This window comes from Perkinsus marinus (assembly GCF_000006405.1).
Source record: "Perkinsus marinus ATCC 50983 genomic scaffold scf_1104296945236, whole genome shotgun sequence".
NCBI lineage: Eukaryota > Perkinsozoa > Perkinsida > Perkinsidae > Perkinsus > Perkinsus marinus.
Genome location: NW_003211193.1, coordinates 192,821 through 208,899, shown reverse-complemented (window position 1 = coordinate 208,899; position 16,079 = coordinate 192,821). Strand labels below are relative to the sequence as shown.

The 16,079-nt window shown below is 44.8% G+C and overlaps 5 protein-coding genes across 5 annotated transcripts; all 5 read right to left on the bottom strand.

The window, feature by feature from the left end:
- Positions 1-393: 393 nt before the first annotated feature.
- Positions 394-801, bottom strand: Pmar_PMAR002328 (hypothetical protein; the record flags this gene model as incomplete). The annotated part of the gene is made up of 1 exon (XM_002779885.1): positions 394-801. One exon carries the CDS (start codon positions 799-801, stop codon positions 394-396), a length of 408 nt encoding a protein of 135 aa, XP_002779931.1.
- A 4,180-nt stretch (positions 802-4,981) lies between these two features.
- On the bottom strand, positions 4,982-5,389 carry Pmar_PMAR002327 (hypothetical protein; the record flags this gene model as incomplete). Its single annotated transcript, XM_002779884.1, has 1 exon — positions 4,982-5,389. The coding sequence occupies one exon, from the start codon at positions 5,387-5,389 to the stop codon at positions 4,982-4,984; it is 408 nt and encodes a 135-aa protein (XP_002779930.1).
- A 2,882-nt stretch (positions 5,390-8,271) lies between these two features.
- Pmar_PMAR002326 (hypothetical protein) lies at positions 8,272-8,751 on the bottom strand (the record flags this gene model as incomplete). Its single annotated transcript, XM_002779883.1, has 2 exons — positions 8,272-8,333; positions 8,364-8,751. 2 exons carry the CDS (start codon positions 8,749-8,751, stop codon positions 8,272-8,274), a joined length of 450 nt encoding a protein of 149 aa, XP_002779929.1.
- Positions 8,752-10,511: 1,760 nt separating this feature from the next.
- On the bottom strand, positions 10,512-10,668 carry Pmar_PMAR002325 (hypothetical protein; the record flags this gene model as incomplete). Its single annotated transcript, XM_002779882.1, has 1 exon — positions 10,512-10,668. A coding segment is annotated over one exon (157 nt), but the record flags the coding sequence as incomplete, so codon positions are not given.
- Positions 10,669-14,830: 4,162 nt separating this feature from the next.
- Positions 14,831-15,400, bottom strand: Pmar_PMAR002324 (hypothetical protein; the record flags this gene model as incomplete). The annotated part of the gene is made up of 2 exons (XM_002779881.1): positions 14,831-14,865; positions 15,013-15,400. 2 exons carry the CDS (start codon positions 15,398-15,400, stop codon positions 14,831-14,833), a joined length of 423 nt encoding a protein of 140 aa, XP_002779927.1.
- Positions 15,401-16,079: the final 679 nt, after the last annotated feature.

Below are 16,079 nucleotides of genomic sequence, written 5' to 3'. Positions count from 1 at the left end.
TCATCCCCAACTCGTCTGCCCCGCAATGTATGGAACTAGCTCAAGTACAGGCAAATCTTCCGTACACGATTTGCCTCTTTTTCTTTTCCCTGACTACCTGCTCAACATGGTACATGGTGAGAAAAATACTATCGAAGTTTGTGTCAGTCAATAGTGATCAAAATAACTCAATAACAAGTTACATAAGTAACAGTGCGAGTTATACGAAGGGATACGAACAACTCAGTGTCTCACGATGTACTTATTTCGCCCTCCGATGGGCAACCCTAATTCTTTCATTATATATAACACAACAGAATAATGGAGGTTGTAACACTCATCTAGATTGATTGCACAACTACCCAAAAGAACATTCGACCAACATAGTTGATGCTAAGGAATACCTAAACTAGGCTAACAATAGTAGGGTTCACCTTCGCAGTCACTATCAGTGGGGGCAAAGCAAAGAGAACCATCATCCTTCTTGATGATACCGAAACAAACCGCCGGATTCTGCCAAGTCTTGCAATACGATCCCCACTTGGAATCGCGGCACTGAGACATATCATTGCAGACGTCCTGACAGGTGTGTGTGGGCTCGGGACAAGCCACCGGCTCCAACGTGTAGTCATCACAGGTGTCCTGTTCGGTCGGCTGGAAGCAGTAACCATCATCCTTATGGTAGAGACCGAAGCAGACACCGTTGCCCTTGCAGTAGGAGCCATACTTGGAGTCAGCACAGGGAGAATAACCATCACAAATATCCTGACAATACTCGGCGACGGCCACGGACAAAGCAGCGATGGTGAAAGCGACCTTCATGGGGAAGACAAAAATTAGAGTCAACTAAAGGGGGAACTGAATGTCACTTGGACAAAAATAATGTTAGCAGAATATGTATAATTCAAGTGTCAGGAATGCTCTATCGCTTCAGCTGGAACACCTGGATTGAGGTACTTCCTTGGAGTACCGCCTGGTAAGCACCCTGTGCATGGAGCTTCCCGGATGAGTCGGACTCCCAGTAAGGACAACACACAAATATTGACCCGATAGCTAGGGAGCCATGCGCAAGAATCCATGTTGGACACGGCTCGGAGTCATATCCAGCGGCAGCCGTTACAATGAACATTGGAGTGACTTTCGTTTGCCGAAACGGTTATATTGTACAGCAGCGCGCGGTGGAAGATCTATGCGGCTCATTTACAAAATAGCAAAGGAGCAAATAGCAAAAAAGTGCCAATTAGCTGAAATGTATATTCCCTGCGGCTTTTGCTGTTGTGCTAGTGTGTAAGAACGCTATGGCTGATATACAGAAGAGCAAAGTAGCAAAATTCACTTTACAAATACGCAAATTTGCCGTTTTGCATAACAGAAGCTGCTCGAATGAATATCGTTTGCTTGTTCATATTTCAGAAAATTGCTACAATGTATAAAAGTTGCCGCTATGTGAAGTGCTACTATGTAACAAAATTGAGCAATTTTGCTCAAAAAAGGGGCAAACCAATAAATTGCTTTTTCTACTATTGAGCAAATTGCTACTTTTCAGAGGAGCAATTCGCCGCTTTACGAATGGGCAACCCGCAATGGAGCAAATTTTTGCTGTTCTACAATCGGAAGAAGGAATTGAAATTTCGCACGCGAGATTCTAACCTTGGTGGTTTGTTGGTGATTGTGTTAAGCATTGCATTATAGTTTCGAAGTCTCTGAGTGGTGACTTTTCTGCAAAGTTCTTTGGTTTGTCGATATAGATAAGAGATTCTCGAGCAACTCAGAAAGCTCAAAGAGGGAACTCGAAAGTAGTGTCGAAGTAGTAATGGGGGAAATACTGGTGGTATTGGGATTGTCGATTAAAACTTTTGCTATGCTCTGTATTATGTTTGCAAGTAGAGGATTTGTGTTTACATGGTAGTTCGTATTGGGCGGAACCACTCGTACTGAGTGATCCGAGATCACTTATTTGGATCAACACCGATCACTCATCTGCAGTGCAGTGCTGTATTGCAGGCACCCCAGTGGTGCCCATGCGAGATGTTGTGGCTTTCATACTCGCATCCTGATCCCTACGTGGCCTATTGCATGCGAACCAATATGCTCTTCCGTACTCTGAGCAAATACTGGTCATTGCAGAAAGATGCCCCTCGCGAACATCGAAATTATCGAGGAAAGAGGCAGGCTGGCTTAGCAATGCCAAGTTAGCACTCCGCATCTACCCGGCGCTGAAGAAGTTCTTCCGAGGTACCAGATGTGAGGAGATAGTGCGAAAGTACTCGCCTAACAACAATGCTATTTCATTGGTGGAGGAGTATGAGAGCCACGCGGCAAAAGAATTGCAGCAGAAGCGGTCGAAAGACGACGAGCGTGAGGAATCGAAGTAGTTTCTCCCGTCACTGGAGACTAGCGACCATGTACGCACTCGCAGTAAGGTAGGCACCTCGGAGTGGTGCTCAGCTGTTGTAGCTGCTACAAGTAGCTGTCTCGGTGATTGGTAGAGATAATTTGGACGTTTCTCAATATGCTTCTCATGCGACCCCTTACAGTAACTCTAGTGGTGCCCGGGAGTGAATATTGTGTGCGGGGGCCTGTAGAGTTCATAATCAGTAATTTAGGCCGTGTTGCGTTTCCCCTGTACAATCCTTCGACACCTCTGCAAAGTCCATAACAATAGCTCCACGAAGACGCTCCGATGAGTGCCACTGTCCATGAGCGAATGTTTCTCGTGCAGAATGTCAAAGTTTCCCGTAATACTTACCTAATGCCTACTTGAGGGTTTAACTTGTGGGTATTGTTGAGTCGTCAATACGTACAATCGTAGTGAACCATGAGACACAACTGATACGATGCAAAAAGAGAGGATACTGGAAGATAGGGACTCAATTTAACTGTGATCTCATCTGATTCAATCGCGACGTGCAAGAGCAATCATGTGTTGGGTATTCAGCATTGATCATAACTCGCGCTGTCTTCGGAGTGAATGATATATCTAACTAGAGTGCTATCACCGTGAAATTCACGGTCCGTGATAGCACTCTTATAGTATCACGCTTTGACCCGAAACTAAGTGACTCACTTGAAGTGAGACACGAGGTGTGACACCTTTGATAGATACTTAGTAAGTGCACAGGGCATGAACATGCACCAAAATGGATATGAGGCGCAATACCGTAATCGAACGAGAAATGCTATCCCATAACTATGTTTGCTCGATTGTATATTACTTGTACGAATAATGCAAAAGGGCAAGTTTGCTAATAACGCTAACAGAGACGGAGTTTGAGCGAATGAGCAAAACGCTAGTATATATTCCCGCAGGGCGTAAGTTACAAGAGAGCAAATAGCCGAAACATAAAAGTAGCGCAGCGTTGTCACATACCGGCAACTGCCAATTTGTATATTTCATGCAGGAACATCACACAATAGCAAACCTTAAAAGGTGACAGACTACATAATTACAACGCAAAACATATCAAACAGCAAATGAGCACAACTTGCCAAAATAACGAAAACGTGCGGGCGAAGCACACTTGGGCAAAAGTGCCAGCGTGTAAAGCATTCCGGGGAAATATACAATGCAGCAAAAAAAGAGCAAAAAAGAGCGACTTGCTGGAAGACACTTTTCGATTTGCTACTTTCAACATTTGGTTACTAAAACCTATACCAGGAATTGCTAGGTTGTAAATGTGGTTGCTACTTTGTAACTGAGAAAGCAGCACATACAAATGAGCAAAAAAGTGAGACTGTCAGAAATTATAGCATTTGGCAAATCCGCAATATTAGCAAAAAGTTGCGATTGCCGGATTGTATTACACCGATCTATGCCATATCTTTTCGGTGTGCGCGCTATGTCACTCGAAGCGGAGACCTTATCGGAGTGAGCGGTATAACAGACACGCGCCCTCATTCCGAAAGGCTGGACAGTTGGACCAACTGAGTTGGTTGGGAGCTGTGTAACACAACTCGCCACTCACTTGAAGCGAGTCACTTTTTTTCTAATATTGTCGACTTACCAATTGCTAAAATTCCTGACAGTTTCACTTATTTGCTCCTGCGTATATGCCGCCTCCTACATTATAAAGTGCTAGTCATATTCACATTTCAGCAATGACTCGTATTCACTTTAGCAATCAAATATAGAGAGTAACAAGTTCGAAGTTGCTTTTCACCTAGTGCCACTATTCTGCTACCTTTTTTTGCTGCGTTGTATTTTGCTGGATTATTTCACATGATGGTTATTTTCTGATAACTTTCTTGATATTTTTCAAACTTCAAACTTCCGAGCTTTTATATTGTGTCTTCTGGATTGGAAGCCCCATGGCTCCAAGCAGGATAGAAAACTCAAGTCACTTGGACATGGGAAACTGAATTCCCTATCTTGAGAAGAAACTGGTTTTTTCAATGAAATTTGATGCGCAATTTTAATCTGAGCTCGGGAAAGTCACTTGTCCAAAACTTGAACTCGGAAAATGGAGGACATCAATGAATCATTCGGTTCCCGAGATGATGCATAAATGATTCGTAGTTCGAATCTCGCATAATGTAAATCCACAATTGATGCTCTCAGTCTGACTTTGATTTCTTGTCGGTGACTATTGAATCAAAAGTCACCGACAATAAACCGTCACCGACATTCTGAGAAGATGACACGAATGCAGCATTCAGGAAGCTGAGCATATTTCTCCGCTCATATCGTAATCTTGGGTTCGACTTAGTAGCAGCCCAGGATATATACTCACTCAAGTGTATTATATCGGTGCGAAGTTCGAGTTACGGCTGTCGACTATCAAATGTCCACTTAATTGAGAGTATATACCTTCACAAAGCTGGGTAAGTCCATTCACTCCTCGAGCTGATTGACCAATCCACTCACATCTTAGATAAAACACAACGAAATTCTAATGATTAGAGAACTCATCTAGATTGTACCACTTACCTAGATTGATTACACGACTACTAAGAAAAGAACATTCGACCAACATAGTTGATGCTAAGGAATACCTAAACTAGGCTAACAATAGTAGGGTTCACCCTCGCAGTCACTATCAGTGGGGGCAAAGCAAAGAGAACCATCATCCTTCTTGATGATACCGAAACAAACCGCCGGATTCTGCCAAGTCTTGCAATACGATCCCCACTTGGAATCGCGGCACTGAGACATATCATTGCAGACGTCCTGACAGGTGGGTGTGGGCTCGGGACAAGCCACCGGCTCCAACGTGTAGTCATCACAGGTGTCCTGTTCGGTCGGCTGGAAGCAGTAACCATCATCCTTATGGTAGAGACCGAAGCAGACACCGTTGCCCTTGCAGTAGGAGCCATACTTGGAGTCAGCACAGGGAGAATAACCATCACAAATATCCTGACAATACTCGGCGACGGCAACGGACAAAGCAGCGATGGTGAAAGCGACCTTCATGGTGAAGACAAAAATTAGAGTCAACTAACAAAGCAAACGATCGTTGCTCAGGCTGAACGAACATTAGCATAATTGGTATTAGTGTAGTCTAAAGCACGCTCTGTGGCTTCCGTTGAAACACCTGTGTCGAACTACCTCCTTGAGACACCACATGCAAGGCAACCTCCTCAAAGAGCTTCCTAGATCAGTCGGACTCCTCATAAGGGAACCGGCTAAGATAGGCCTACCAGGGCTAGGAAGCCACATGCAAGAAGTCGTGCTGATCACGGCACATAAGTACGATCCGCCGCGGCAGTTTCGATGATCAAAAATGCGACATCTCCGTCCGCCGAAACGGCTATATTATACAGCAGCGCGCGGCAGAAAATCTGCGCAATTTTTCTGTTGCGTGCGCGGTGTATCACTCGGAGAAAATTCTCTGTTGGGAAAGACGTTACTCGAGACTTGTACCATCACTTGGGACGACATCTGGTCATCGGCTGAACAGTTGATTGGAAATGAGAGCGCCACACTGAGGGTCCACAGTGTGGGAGGCGACCCAACACAGGGAACCGGAGCCCGATTCCTCTCAGGACCTTATCTTGGGTCCTGGGGTCATAGATCATGTTTGGTCACACTAACTGAGTCAACAAATAGGAGCCTATTTTCCTAACATGTGTCGCTCAACCAATTTGGAACAAAAACTTAAAAAAAGGAGATGACGAGACTGCTTCATGTGTGGAGCCACCTCATACAATACCAATTCGTACACTTGCTTGAGCTTAGTCTCTAACGAAACCTCAACTGAACGAAATGATACACCAACAGCTAGACATTAAAACCGTGCCCCATTCTCACCCTATTTGATTAACTACAATAACATATCAGCTTTGGTTAGACTACTTAGGTCAGTAACGCGACGTCGAGTGCCAATGGTAGAAAACACATCACCGGTGCCGAGCTGCTCAGGTCTAGAGGTGAGATGAACAAAGGTTAGACCTTGTGAACGATGTCAGATCCGAACAGCGACAGCAACTAATCGGCTATGACTGAAGAGCTGCTTACAGCCAATGATTATCAGTAAGGCTGAAAGCAGATTCAGACACACTCGAACGGGACGGGAAGGGTAATCAATTCAATGAAGGGCAACCAATCAGTTTATGATCCTGAACCTTCCAGTGAATGACTCACTCAGCCTCATTGTGTGTTGTGTGAGCCATATCCCGTTGCACAACATATGGTCACTTTGTGACTCGATCTTCGGGGAGGGTTCGAGACTTAGCTGGTTTTACCATCATAAGCATGCTAACTCGAAGACCATCCACTGCCGGAACTAAGCAAAGCCACAGAAGCATCAATGTAATTTGACTGCCTATTGATCTCGAATGAATCGGAGTCGTAGCTGAAAATATCGCAGTCTCCTCATACATCATCACTGAATCAGTGACACTGACAAACAAGAACTGATCAGATAAACTTGGAACGTTCTCCTCAAAATCATGAAGAAAGTCCGGCAGAAGAATCAGCCATGTGCGACCTTAGAAATGTCCTTCAACCTTTTCAGTGACGGGATCGATGCCAACCTGAAGCAGAAGAGTTACCAAATGGAGAGTAAGACTCATATACCGTAAACAGGAGCGTGTAAAGAGATCAGGCATGGTCGGACCTGACGACCGAGACCTGATCACAAGGGAGTTAACTTTTGGGAGTCTGTGACTGATTTACCCCAAACGCTTTGTCAATGTCCATGTGAGCCTAGATATGGCGGAGGCCTTTCTGAACCAGATAGAGGCTTTCAGTTGTGTACCTTATGGAAGTTATCGCACCGAATGTCACTCGGGTGACTCAGGAATCTCATCAACTCACGCATCGTCCAGCTTTTTCCCAGTTACCACTGCCCGGCCGCATCCGTGACTCCTTAAGGCACGAAAAGTGCTGAGGAGGACCTACATGGTGTAGGCTACACCACTTCCTCTAGGTCTCAGCGCGTCGAGCTACGGACGCTGGGACACATGTCGTAGCCCGTCTCGATTGCCAACAGAGACCTACAAAGTCATCAGGCCGGAGTCCACTACAGCAACACCTGATGTCCACAAACTTTTCCATTCCTACGTCCGACTCGAAGCGGTCTCAGTCAAAACCTAAACGCAGCCATTAACTTGAAGAAGGTTTATGCTGACTAGAACACCAAACGATCCGACGAGTTTCAGTGCGGCCTGATCGGCCACAGCGGAGGAGTTACCATAATGCAATCGCATCATACCTTGAGCTTGATGCTAAAAGGCTCTTTTAGTCGGCTTCTGTTTACCTGGTGTGGATCGCAGCCAGTGGCTGCCAGCCACGGGGAGCTGAATGTGAGGGTGTGGATTCGGGTTCTAGTCTTATCCTGACATCCTAACTCCAGCAACTTCGCCATGTTGTATCGTATTCGGATAATCGGAAAGTATGCACATGGTCACTCGCAGCATCGTGAATAGCAAGTCGCCATTCTTGGGTAACAGAGGTTTTGCCGCACTAAGATCAAAGCAGTCGATATGAATCGAGCTTCTGAGTGGCTTTTGACGCATACTGAGTGACATAAACCTGGTCTCATTTCTCTACACTCATATCGAAATCTTGAATCCGAATTAGCAGTGCAGGATGTATACATATTCAAGTGAGCCATATTGGTGATATCTGCTGTCACATGTTATATCTCTGTGCATTCGGCATTGTAACAAATACTTACCCTCAGCAGAATACACAACTTGTCATTTCCGTTCAGCATAATCTTTAGTAGTTGAGTACAGTCGCCCTAGACTAAGAATTTTCGAGCAATTGGGTGTATATTATCTCCTCCACTCGATTGATTAATCCGTTCACAGCTCGTATGAAACACAACAAAAAATTATTAGAGAACTCATCTAGATTGATTGCGCAACTACCCGAAAGAACATTCGACCAACATAGTCATGCTGAGGAATACCTAAACTAAGCTAACAATAGTAGGGTTCACCTTCGCAGTCACTATCAGTGGGGGCAAAGCAAAGAGAACCATCATCCTTCTTGATGATACCGAAACAAACCGCCGGATTCTGCCAAGTCTTGCAATACGATCCCCACTTGGAATCGCGGCACTGAGACATATCATTGCAGACGTCCTGACAGGTGGGTGTGGGCTCGGGACAAGCCACCGGCTCCAACGTGTAGTCATCACAGGTGCCCTGTTCGGTCGGCTGGAAGCAGTAACCATCATCCTTATGGTAGAGACCGAAGCAGACACCGTTGCCCTTGCAGTAGGAGCCATACTTGGAGTCAGCACAGGGAGAATAACCATCACAAATATCCTGACAATACTCGGCGACGGCAACGGACAGAGCAGCGATGGTGAAAGCGACCTTCATGGAGAAGACAAAAATTAGAGTCAACTAAAGAGAGAACTGAATGTCACTTGGACAAGAATAATGTTAGCAGAATATGTATAATTCAAGTGTCAGGAATGCTCTATCGCTTCAGCTGGAACACCTGGATTGAGGTACTTCCTTGGAGTACCTCCTTGTAAGCACCCTGTGCATGGAGCTTCCCGGATGAGTCGGACTCCCAGTAAGGACAACACACAAATATTGACCCGATAGCTAGGGAGCCATGCGCAAGAATCCATGTTGGACACGGCTCGGAGTCACATCCTACGGCAGCCGTTACAATGAACATTGGAGTGACTTTCGCTTGCCGAAACGGTTATATTGTACAGCAGCGCGCGGTGGAAGATCTATGCCATATCTCTTCGGTGTGCGCGCTATGTCACTCGAAGCGGAGACCTTATCGGAGTGAGCGGTATAACAGACACGCACCCTCATTCCGGAAGGCTGGACAGTTGGACCAAATGAGTTGGTTGGGAGCTGTGTAACACAATTCGCCACTCACTTGAAGCGAGTCACTTTTTTTCTAATATTGTCGGTTTACCAATTGCTAAAATTCCTGACAGTTTCACTTATTTGCTCCTGCGTATATGCCGCCTCCTACACTATAAAGTGCTAGTCATATTCACATTTCAGCAATGACTCGTATTCACTTTAGCAATCAAATATAGAGAGTAACCAGTTCGAAGTTGCTTTTCACCTAGTGCCACTATTCTGCGGTGTAATACAATCCGGCAATCGCAACTTTTTGCTAATATTGCGGATTTGCCAAATGCTATAATTTCTGACAGTCTCACTTTTTTGCTCTTTTGTATGTGCTGCTTTCTCAGTTACAAAGTAGCAACCACATTAACACCCTAGCAATTTCTGGTATAGGTTTCAGCAACCAAATGTTGAAAGTAGCAAATTCAAAAGTGTTTTCCAGCAAGTCGCTCTTTTTTGCTCTTTTTTTGCTGCATTGTATATTTCCCCGGAATGTTTTACACGCTGGCACTTTTGCCCAAGTGTGCTTCGCCCGCACGTTTTCGTCATTCTGGCAAGTTGTGCTCATTTGCTGTTTGATATGTTTTGCGTTGTAATTATATAGTCTGGCATTTTCCAAGGTTTGCCCTTGTGTGATGTTCCTGCATAAAATATACAAATTGGCAGTTGCCGGTATGTGATAACGCTGCGCTACTTCTATGTTTCGGCTATTTGCTCTCTTGTTACTTACGCCCTGCGGGAATATATACTAGCGTTTTGCTCACTCGCTCAAACTGCGTCTCTGTTAGCGTTATTAGCAAACTTGTCATTTTGCATTATTCGTACGAGCAATATACAATCGAGCAAACATAGTTATGGGATAGCGTTTCTCGTTCGATTACGATATTACGCCTTATATCTTATGCTCCAGAACATGTTCATGCCCTGTGCACGTACTAAGTATCTTATCTATCAAAGGTGTCACACTTTGTGTCTCACTGCAAGTGAGTCACTCAGTATCGGGTCAAAGCATGATAGCACTCTAGTGAGATATATCATTCACTCCGAAGACAGCACGAGTTATGATCAGTGCTGAATACCAAACACATGATTGCTCTTGCACGTCGCGATTGAATCAGATGAGATCACAGTTAAATTGAGTCCCTATCTTCGAGTATCCTCTCTCTTTTTGCATCGTATCAGTTGTGTCTCATGGTTTGGTACGATTGTACGTATTGACGACTCAACAATACCCAGAAGTTAAACCCTCGAGTAGGCATTACGTAAGCATTACGGGCAACTTTGACATTCTGCACGAGAAGAATTTGCTCATGGGCAGTGGCACTCATCGGAGCGTCTTCGTGGAAGTTCCACGGTGGAACTATTGTTATGGACTTTGCAGAGGTGTCGAAGGATTGTACAGGGGAAATGCAACACGGACTAAATTACTGATTATGAACTCTACAGCCCCCCGCACACAATATTCACTCCCGGGTACCACTAGAGGGCCTTCATAGAGATACTATTAAGGGTTACATGAGAAGCATATTGAAAAACGTCCAAATTTTTCTCTACCAATCACCGAGACAGCTACTTGTAGCAACTACAACAGCTGGGCACCACTGAGGTGCCTACCTTACTGCGAGTGCGTGCATGGTCGCTAGTCTCCAGTGATGGGAGAAACTACTTCGATTCCTCACGCTCGTCCTCTTTCGACCGCTTGTGCTGCAATTCTTTTGCCGCGTGGCTCTCATACTCCTCCACCAATAAAATAGCATTGTTGTGAGGCGAGTACTTTCGCACTATCTCCTTACATCTGGTACCTCGGAAGAACTTGTTCAGCACCGGGTAGATGCGAAGTGCTAGCTTAGCACTGCTAAGCCAGCCTGCCTCTTTCCTCGATAATTTCGATGCTCGCGAGGGGCATCTTTCTCCAGTGACCAGTATTTGCTCAGACTACCGAAGAGCATATCGGTTCGCATGCAATAGGCCACGTAGGGATCAGGGTGCGTGTATGAAAGCCACGACATCTCGCATGGGCACCACTGGGGTGCCTGCTATACAGCACTGCAGATGAGTGATCCATGTTGATCTAAATAAGTGATCTCGGATCACTCAGTACGAGTGATTCCGCCCACTTACAATAATCCATCCATCATTCTCCCTGTGCTGCAACTATCCTTATCTATATCGACAGAACCACAGAACTTTGCAAAAGAGTCACCACTCAGAGACTTCGAAACTATAATGCAATGCTCAAGTTGAGCAGCTCAACACAATCACCAACAACCCACCAAGGTTCGACTCTCGCGTGCAAATTTCAATTTCTTCTTCCGATTGTAGAACAGCGAAAATTTGCTCCATTATGGGGTTGCCCATTCGTAAAGCGGCAAATTTCTCCTCTGAAAAGTAGCAATTTGCAGCAAATTATTTGCTCAATAGTAGAAGGAGCAATTTATTGGTTTGCCCCTTCTTTGAGCAAAATTGCTCAATTTTGTTACATAGTAGCACTTCACATAGCGGCAACTTTTATATATTCTAGCAATTTTCTAAAATTCAAACTTCCGAGCTTCTATATTGTGTCTTCTGGATTGGAAGCCCCATGGCTCCAAGCAGGATAGAAAACTCGAGTCACTCGGACATGGGAAACTGAATTCCCTATCTTGAGAAGAAACTGGTTTTTTCAATGAAATTTGATGCGCAATTTTAATCTGAGCTCGGGAAAGTCACTTGTCCAAAACTTGCACTCGGAAAATGGAGGACATCAATGGATCATTCGGTTCCCGAGATGATGCATAAATGATTCGTAGTTCGAATCTCGCATAATGTAAATCCACAATTGATGCTCTCAGTCTGACTTTGATTTATTGTCGGTGACTATTGAATCAAAAGTCACCGACAATAAACCGTCACCGACATTCTGAGAAGATGACACGAATGCAGCATTCAGGAAGCTGAGCATATTTGTCCGCTCATATCGTAATCTTGGGTTCGACTTAGTAGCAGCCCAGCGGTGTAATACAATCCGGCAATCGCAACTTTTTGCTAATATTGCGGATTTGCCAAATGCTATAATTTCTGACAGTCTCACTTTTTTGCTCATTTGTATGTGCTGCTTTCTCAGTTACAAAGTAGCAACCACATTTACACCCTAGCAATTTCTGGTATAGGTTTCAGCAACCAAATGTTGAAAGTAGCAAATTCTAAAGTGTTTTCTAGCAAGTCGCTCTTTTTGCTCTTTTTTTGCTGCATTGTATATTTCCCCGGAATGTTTTACACGCTGGCACTTTTACCCAAGTGTGCTTCGCCCGCACGTTTTCGTTATTCTGGCAAGTTCTGCTCATTTGCTGTTTGATATGTTTTGCGTTGTAATTATATAGTCTGGCATTTTCCAAGGTTTGCCCTTGTGTGAAGTTCCCGCATGAAATATACAAATTGGCAGTTGCCGTTATGTGACAACGCTGCGCTACTTCTATGTTTTGGCTATTTGCTCTCTTGTAACCTACGCCCTGCGGGAATATATACTAGCGTTTTGCTCACTCGCTCAAACTGCGTCTCTGTTAGCGTTATTAGCAAACTTGTCATTTTGCATTATTCGTACGAGCAATATACGATCGAGCAAACATAGTTATGGGATAGCGTTTCTCGTTCGATTACGATACTACGCCTTATATCTTATGCTCCAGAACATGTTCATGCCCTGTGCACGTACTAAGTATCTTATCTATCAAAGGTGTCACACTTTGTGTCTCACTGCAAGTGAGTCACTCAGTATCGGGTCAAAGCATGATAGCACTCTAGTGAGATATATCATTCACTCCGAAGACAGCGCGAGTTATGATCAGTGCTGAATACCAAACACATGATTGCTCTTGCACGTCGCGATTGAATCGGATGGATTAACAGTTAAATTGAGTCCCATCTTCGAGTATCCTCTCTCTTTTTGCATCGTATCAGTTGTGTCTCATGGTTTGGTACGATTGTACGTATTGACGAGTCAACAATACCCACAAGTTAAACCCTCAAGTAGGCATTACATAAGTATTACGGGCAACTTTGACATTCTGCACGAGAAACATTTGCTCATGGGCAGTGGCACTCATCGGAGCGTCTTCGTGGAACTATTGTTATGGACTTTGCAGAGGTGTCGAAGGATTGTACAGGGGAAATGCAGCACGGACTAAATTACTGATTATGAACTCTACAGCCCCCCGCACACAATATTCACTCCCGGGCACCACTAGAGGGCCTTCATAGAGATACTATTAAGGGTTACATGAGAAGCATATTGAGAAACGTCCAATTTTTCTCTACCAATCACCGAGACAGCTACTTTTAGCAACTACAACAGCTGGGCACCACTGAGGTGCCTACCTTACTGCGAGTGCGTGCATGGTCGCTAGTCTCCAGTGATGGGAGAAACTACTTCGATTCCTCACGCTCGTCCTCTTTCGACCGCTTGTGCTGCAATTCTTTTGCCGCGTGGCTCTCATAGTCCTCCACCAATAAAATAGCATTGTTGTTAGGCGAGTACTTTCGCACTATCTCCTCACATCTGGTACCTTGGAAGAACTTGTTCAGCGCCGGGTAGATGCGAAGTGCTAACTTAGCACTGCTAAGCCAGCCTGCCTCTTTCCTCGATAATTTCGATGCTCGCGAGGGGCATCTTTCTCCAGTGACCAGTATTTGCTCAGACTACCGAAGAGCATATCGGTTCGCATGCAATAGGCCACGTAGGGATCAGGGTGCGTGTATGAAAGCCACGACATCTCGCATGGGCACCACTGGGGTGCCTGCTATACAGCACTGCAGATGAGTGATCCATGTTGATCTAAATAAGTGATCTCGGATCACTCAGTACGAGTGATTCCGCCCACTTACAATAATCCATCCATCATTCTCCCAGTGCTGCAACTATACTTATCTATATCGACAGAACCACAGAACTTTGCAAAAGAGTCACCACTCAGAGACTTCGAAACTATAATGCAATGCTCAACACAATCACCAACAACCCACCAAGGTTCGACTCTTGCGTGCAAATTTCAATTTCTTCTTCCGATTGTAGAACAGCAAAAATTTGCTCCATTGTGGGGTTGCCCATTCGTAAAGGGGCAAATTGCTCCTCTGAAAAGTAGCAATTTGCTCAATAGTAGAAGGAGCAATTTATTGGTTTGCCCCTTCTTTGAGCGAAATTGCTCAATTTTGTTACATAGTAGCACTTCACATAGCGGCAACTTTTATATATTCTAGCAATTTTCTGAAATATAAACAAGCAAACGATATTCATTCGAGCAGTTTCTGTTATAGAAAGCGGCAAATTTGCGTATTTGTAAAGTGAATTTTGCCACTTCGCTCTTCTGTATATCAGCCATAGCGTTTTTACACACTAGCACAACAGCAAAAGCCGCAGGAAATATACATTCCAGCTAATTGGCACTTTTTTGCTATTCGCTCCTTTGCTATTTTGTAACTGAGCCCAGCCCAGGATATGTACTCACTCAAGTGTATTATATCGGTGCGAAGTTCGAGTTACTGCTGTCGACTATCAAATGTCCACTTAATTGAGAGTAGATACCTTCACAAAGCTGGGTAAGTCCATTCACTCCTCGAGCTGATTGACCAATCCACTCACATCTTGGATAAAACACAACGAAATTCTAATGATTGGAGAACTCATCTAGATTCTACCACTTACCTAGATTGATTACACGACTACTAAGAAAAGAACATTCGACCAACATAGTGGAATACCTAAACTAGGCTAACAATAGTAGGGTTCACCTTCGCAGTCACTATCAGTGGGGGCAAAGCAAAGAGAACCATCATCCTTCTTGATGATACCGAAACAAACCGCCGGATTCTGCCAAGTCTTGCAATACGATCCCCACTTGGAATCGCGGCACTGAGACATATCATTACAGACGTCCTGACAGGTGGGTGTGGGTTCGGGACAAGCCACCGGCTCCAACGTGTAGTCATCACAGGTGTCTTGTTCGGTCGGCTGGAAGCAGTAACCATCATCCTTATGGTAGAGACCAAAGCAGACACCGTTGCCCTTGCAGTAGGAGCCATACTTGGAGTCAGCACAGGGAGAATAACCATCACAAATATCCTGACAATACTCGGCGACGGCAACGGACAAAGCAGCGATGGTGAAAGCGACCTTCATGGAAAAGAAGAAAATGCAAGTCAACTGGAGAAAGAATCAAGTATCGTGGTAAACAGTACTATATTGAATACTATATTAGCATTGAAGACTACAATTTAACTCGTCGAGGACATTCCACAGTATTTAGTGAATAACCCAAATTGAGGTACCTTCCTGAGACACCTAATGCTGAGAGACCAACACGAGAAGATTATTACATCACCCTTCCGAGGTTCACTTAGCTCGAAGAACGAGCGCTAGCGAGCCATACGCAAGGAGCCATATTCAACAAAACCCAATTGCACAGGATCGTTCTAATTTTTCAAGCCATTGCATGATTTTCAGCTCGGGGCCTGAACCGAATTAAATAAAGCGAATGAACGGGAGAATGAGAAGAACCAAGAAGAGCCTATGCGTCAGGCTCTTCTCGATCCCTAGTTTACGTTGACCAAGGCTAAACTTGTGATTCGAGCGTAGAACGCATCCGATCTAGCGTGTCGAAAACTGGATGCTCGGTGAACGGGAAGATGTATCGCCCAGTAGGCTTCGGGATCGAGATATTCGGTAACGCCTTCATCAATAGTCTTCGGTGATGTGTCCAGTAGCTGGTATTGATATTGCGGAATCGACCCGGAATACTCTCGCCCAATGCGGAAGTAGGAATGCTCCCGGCCGGTAGTCCTTCGTTCCGCAGTATGAT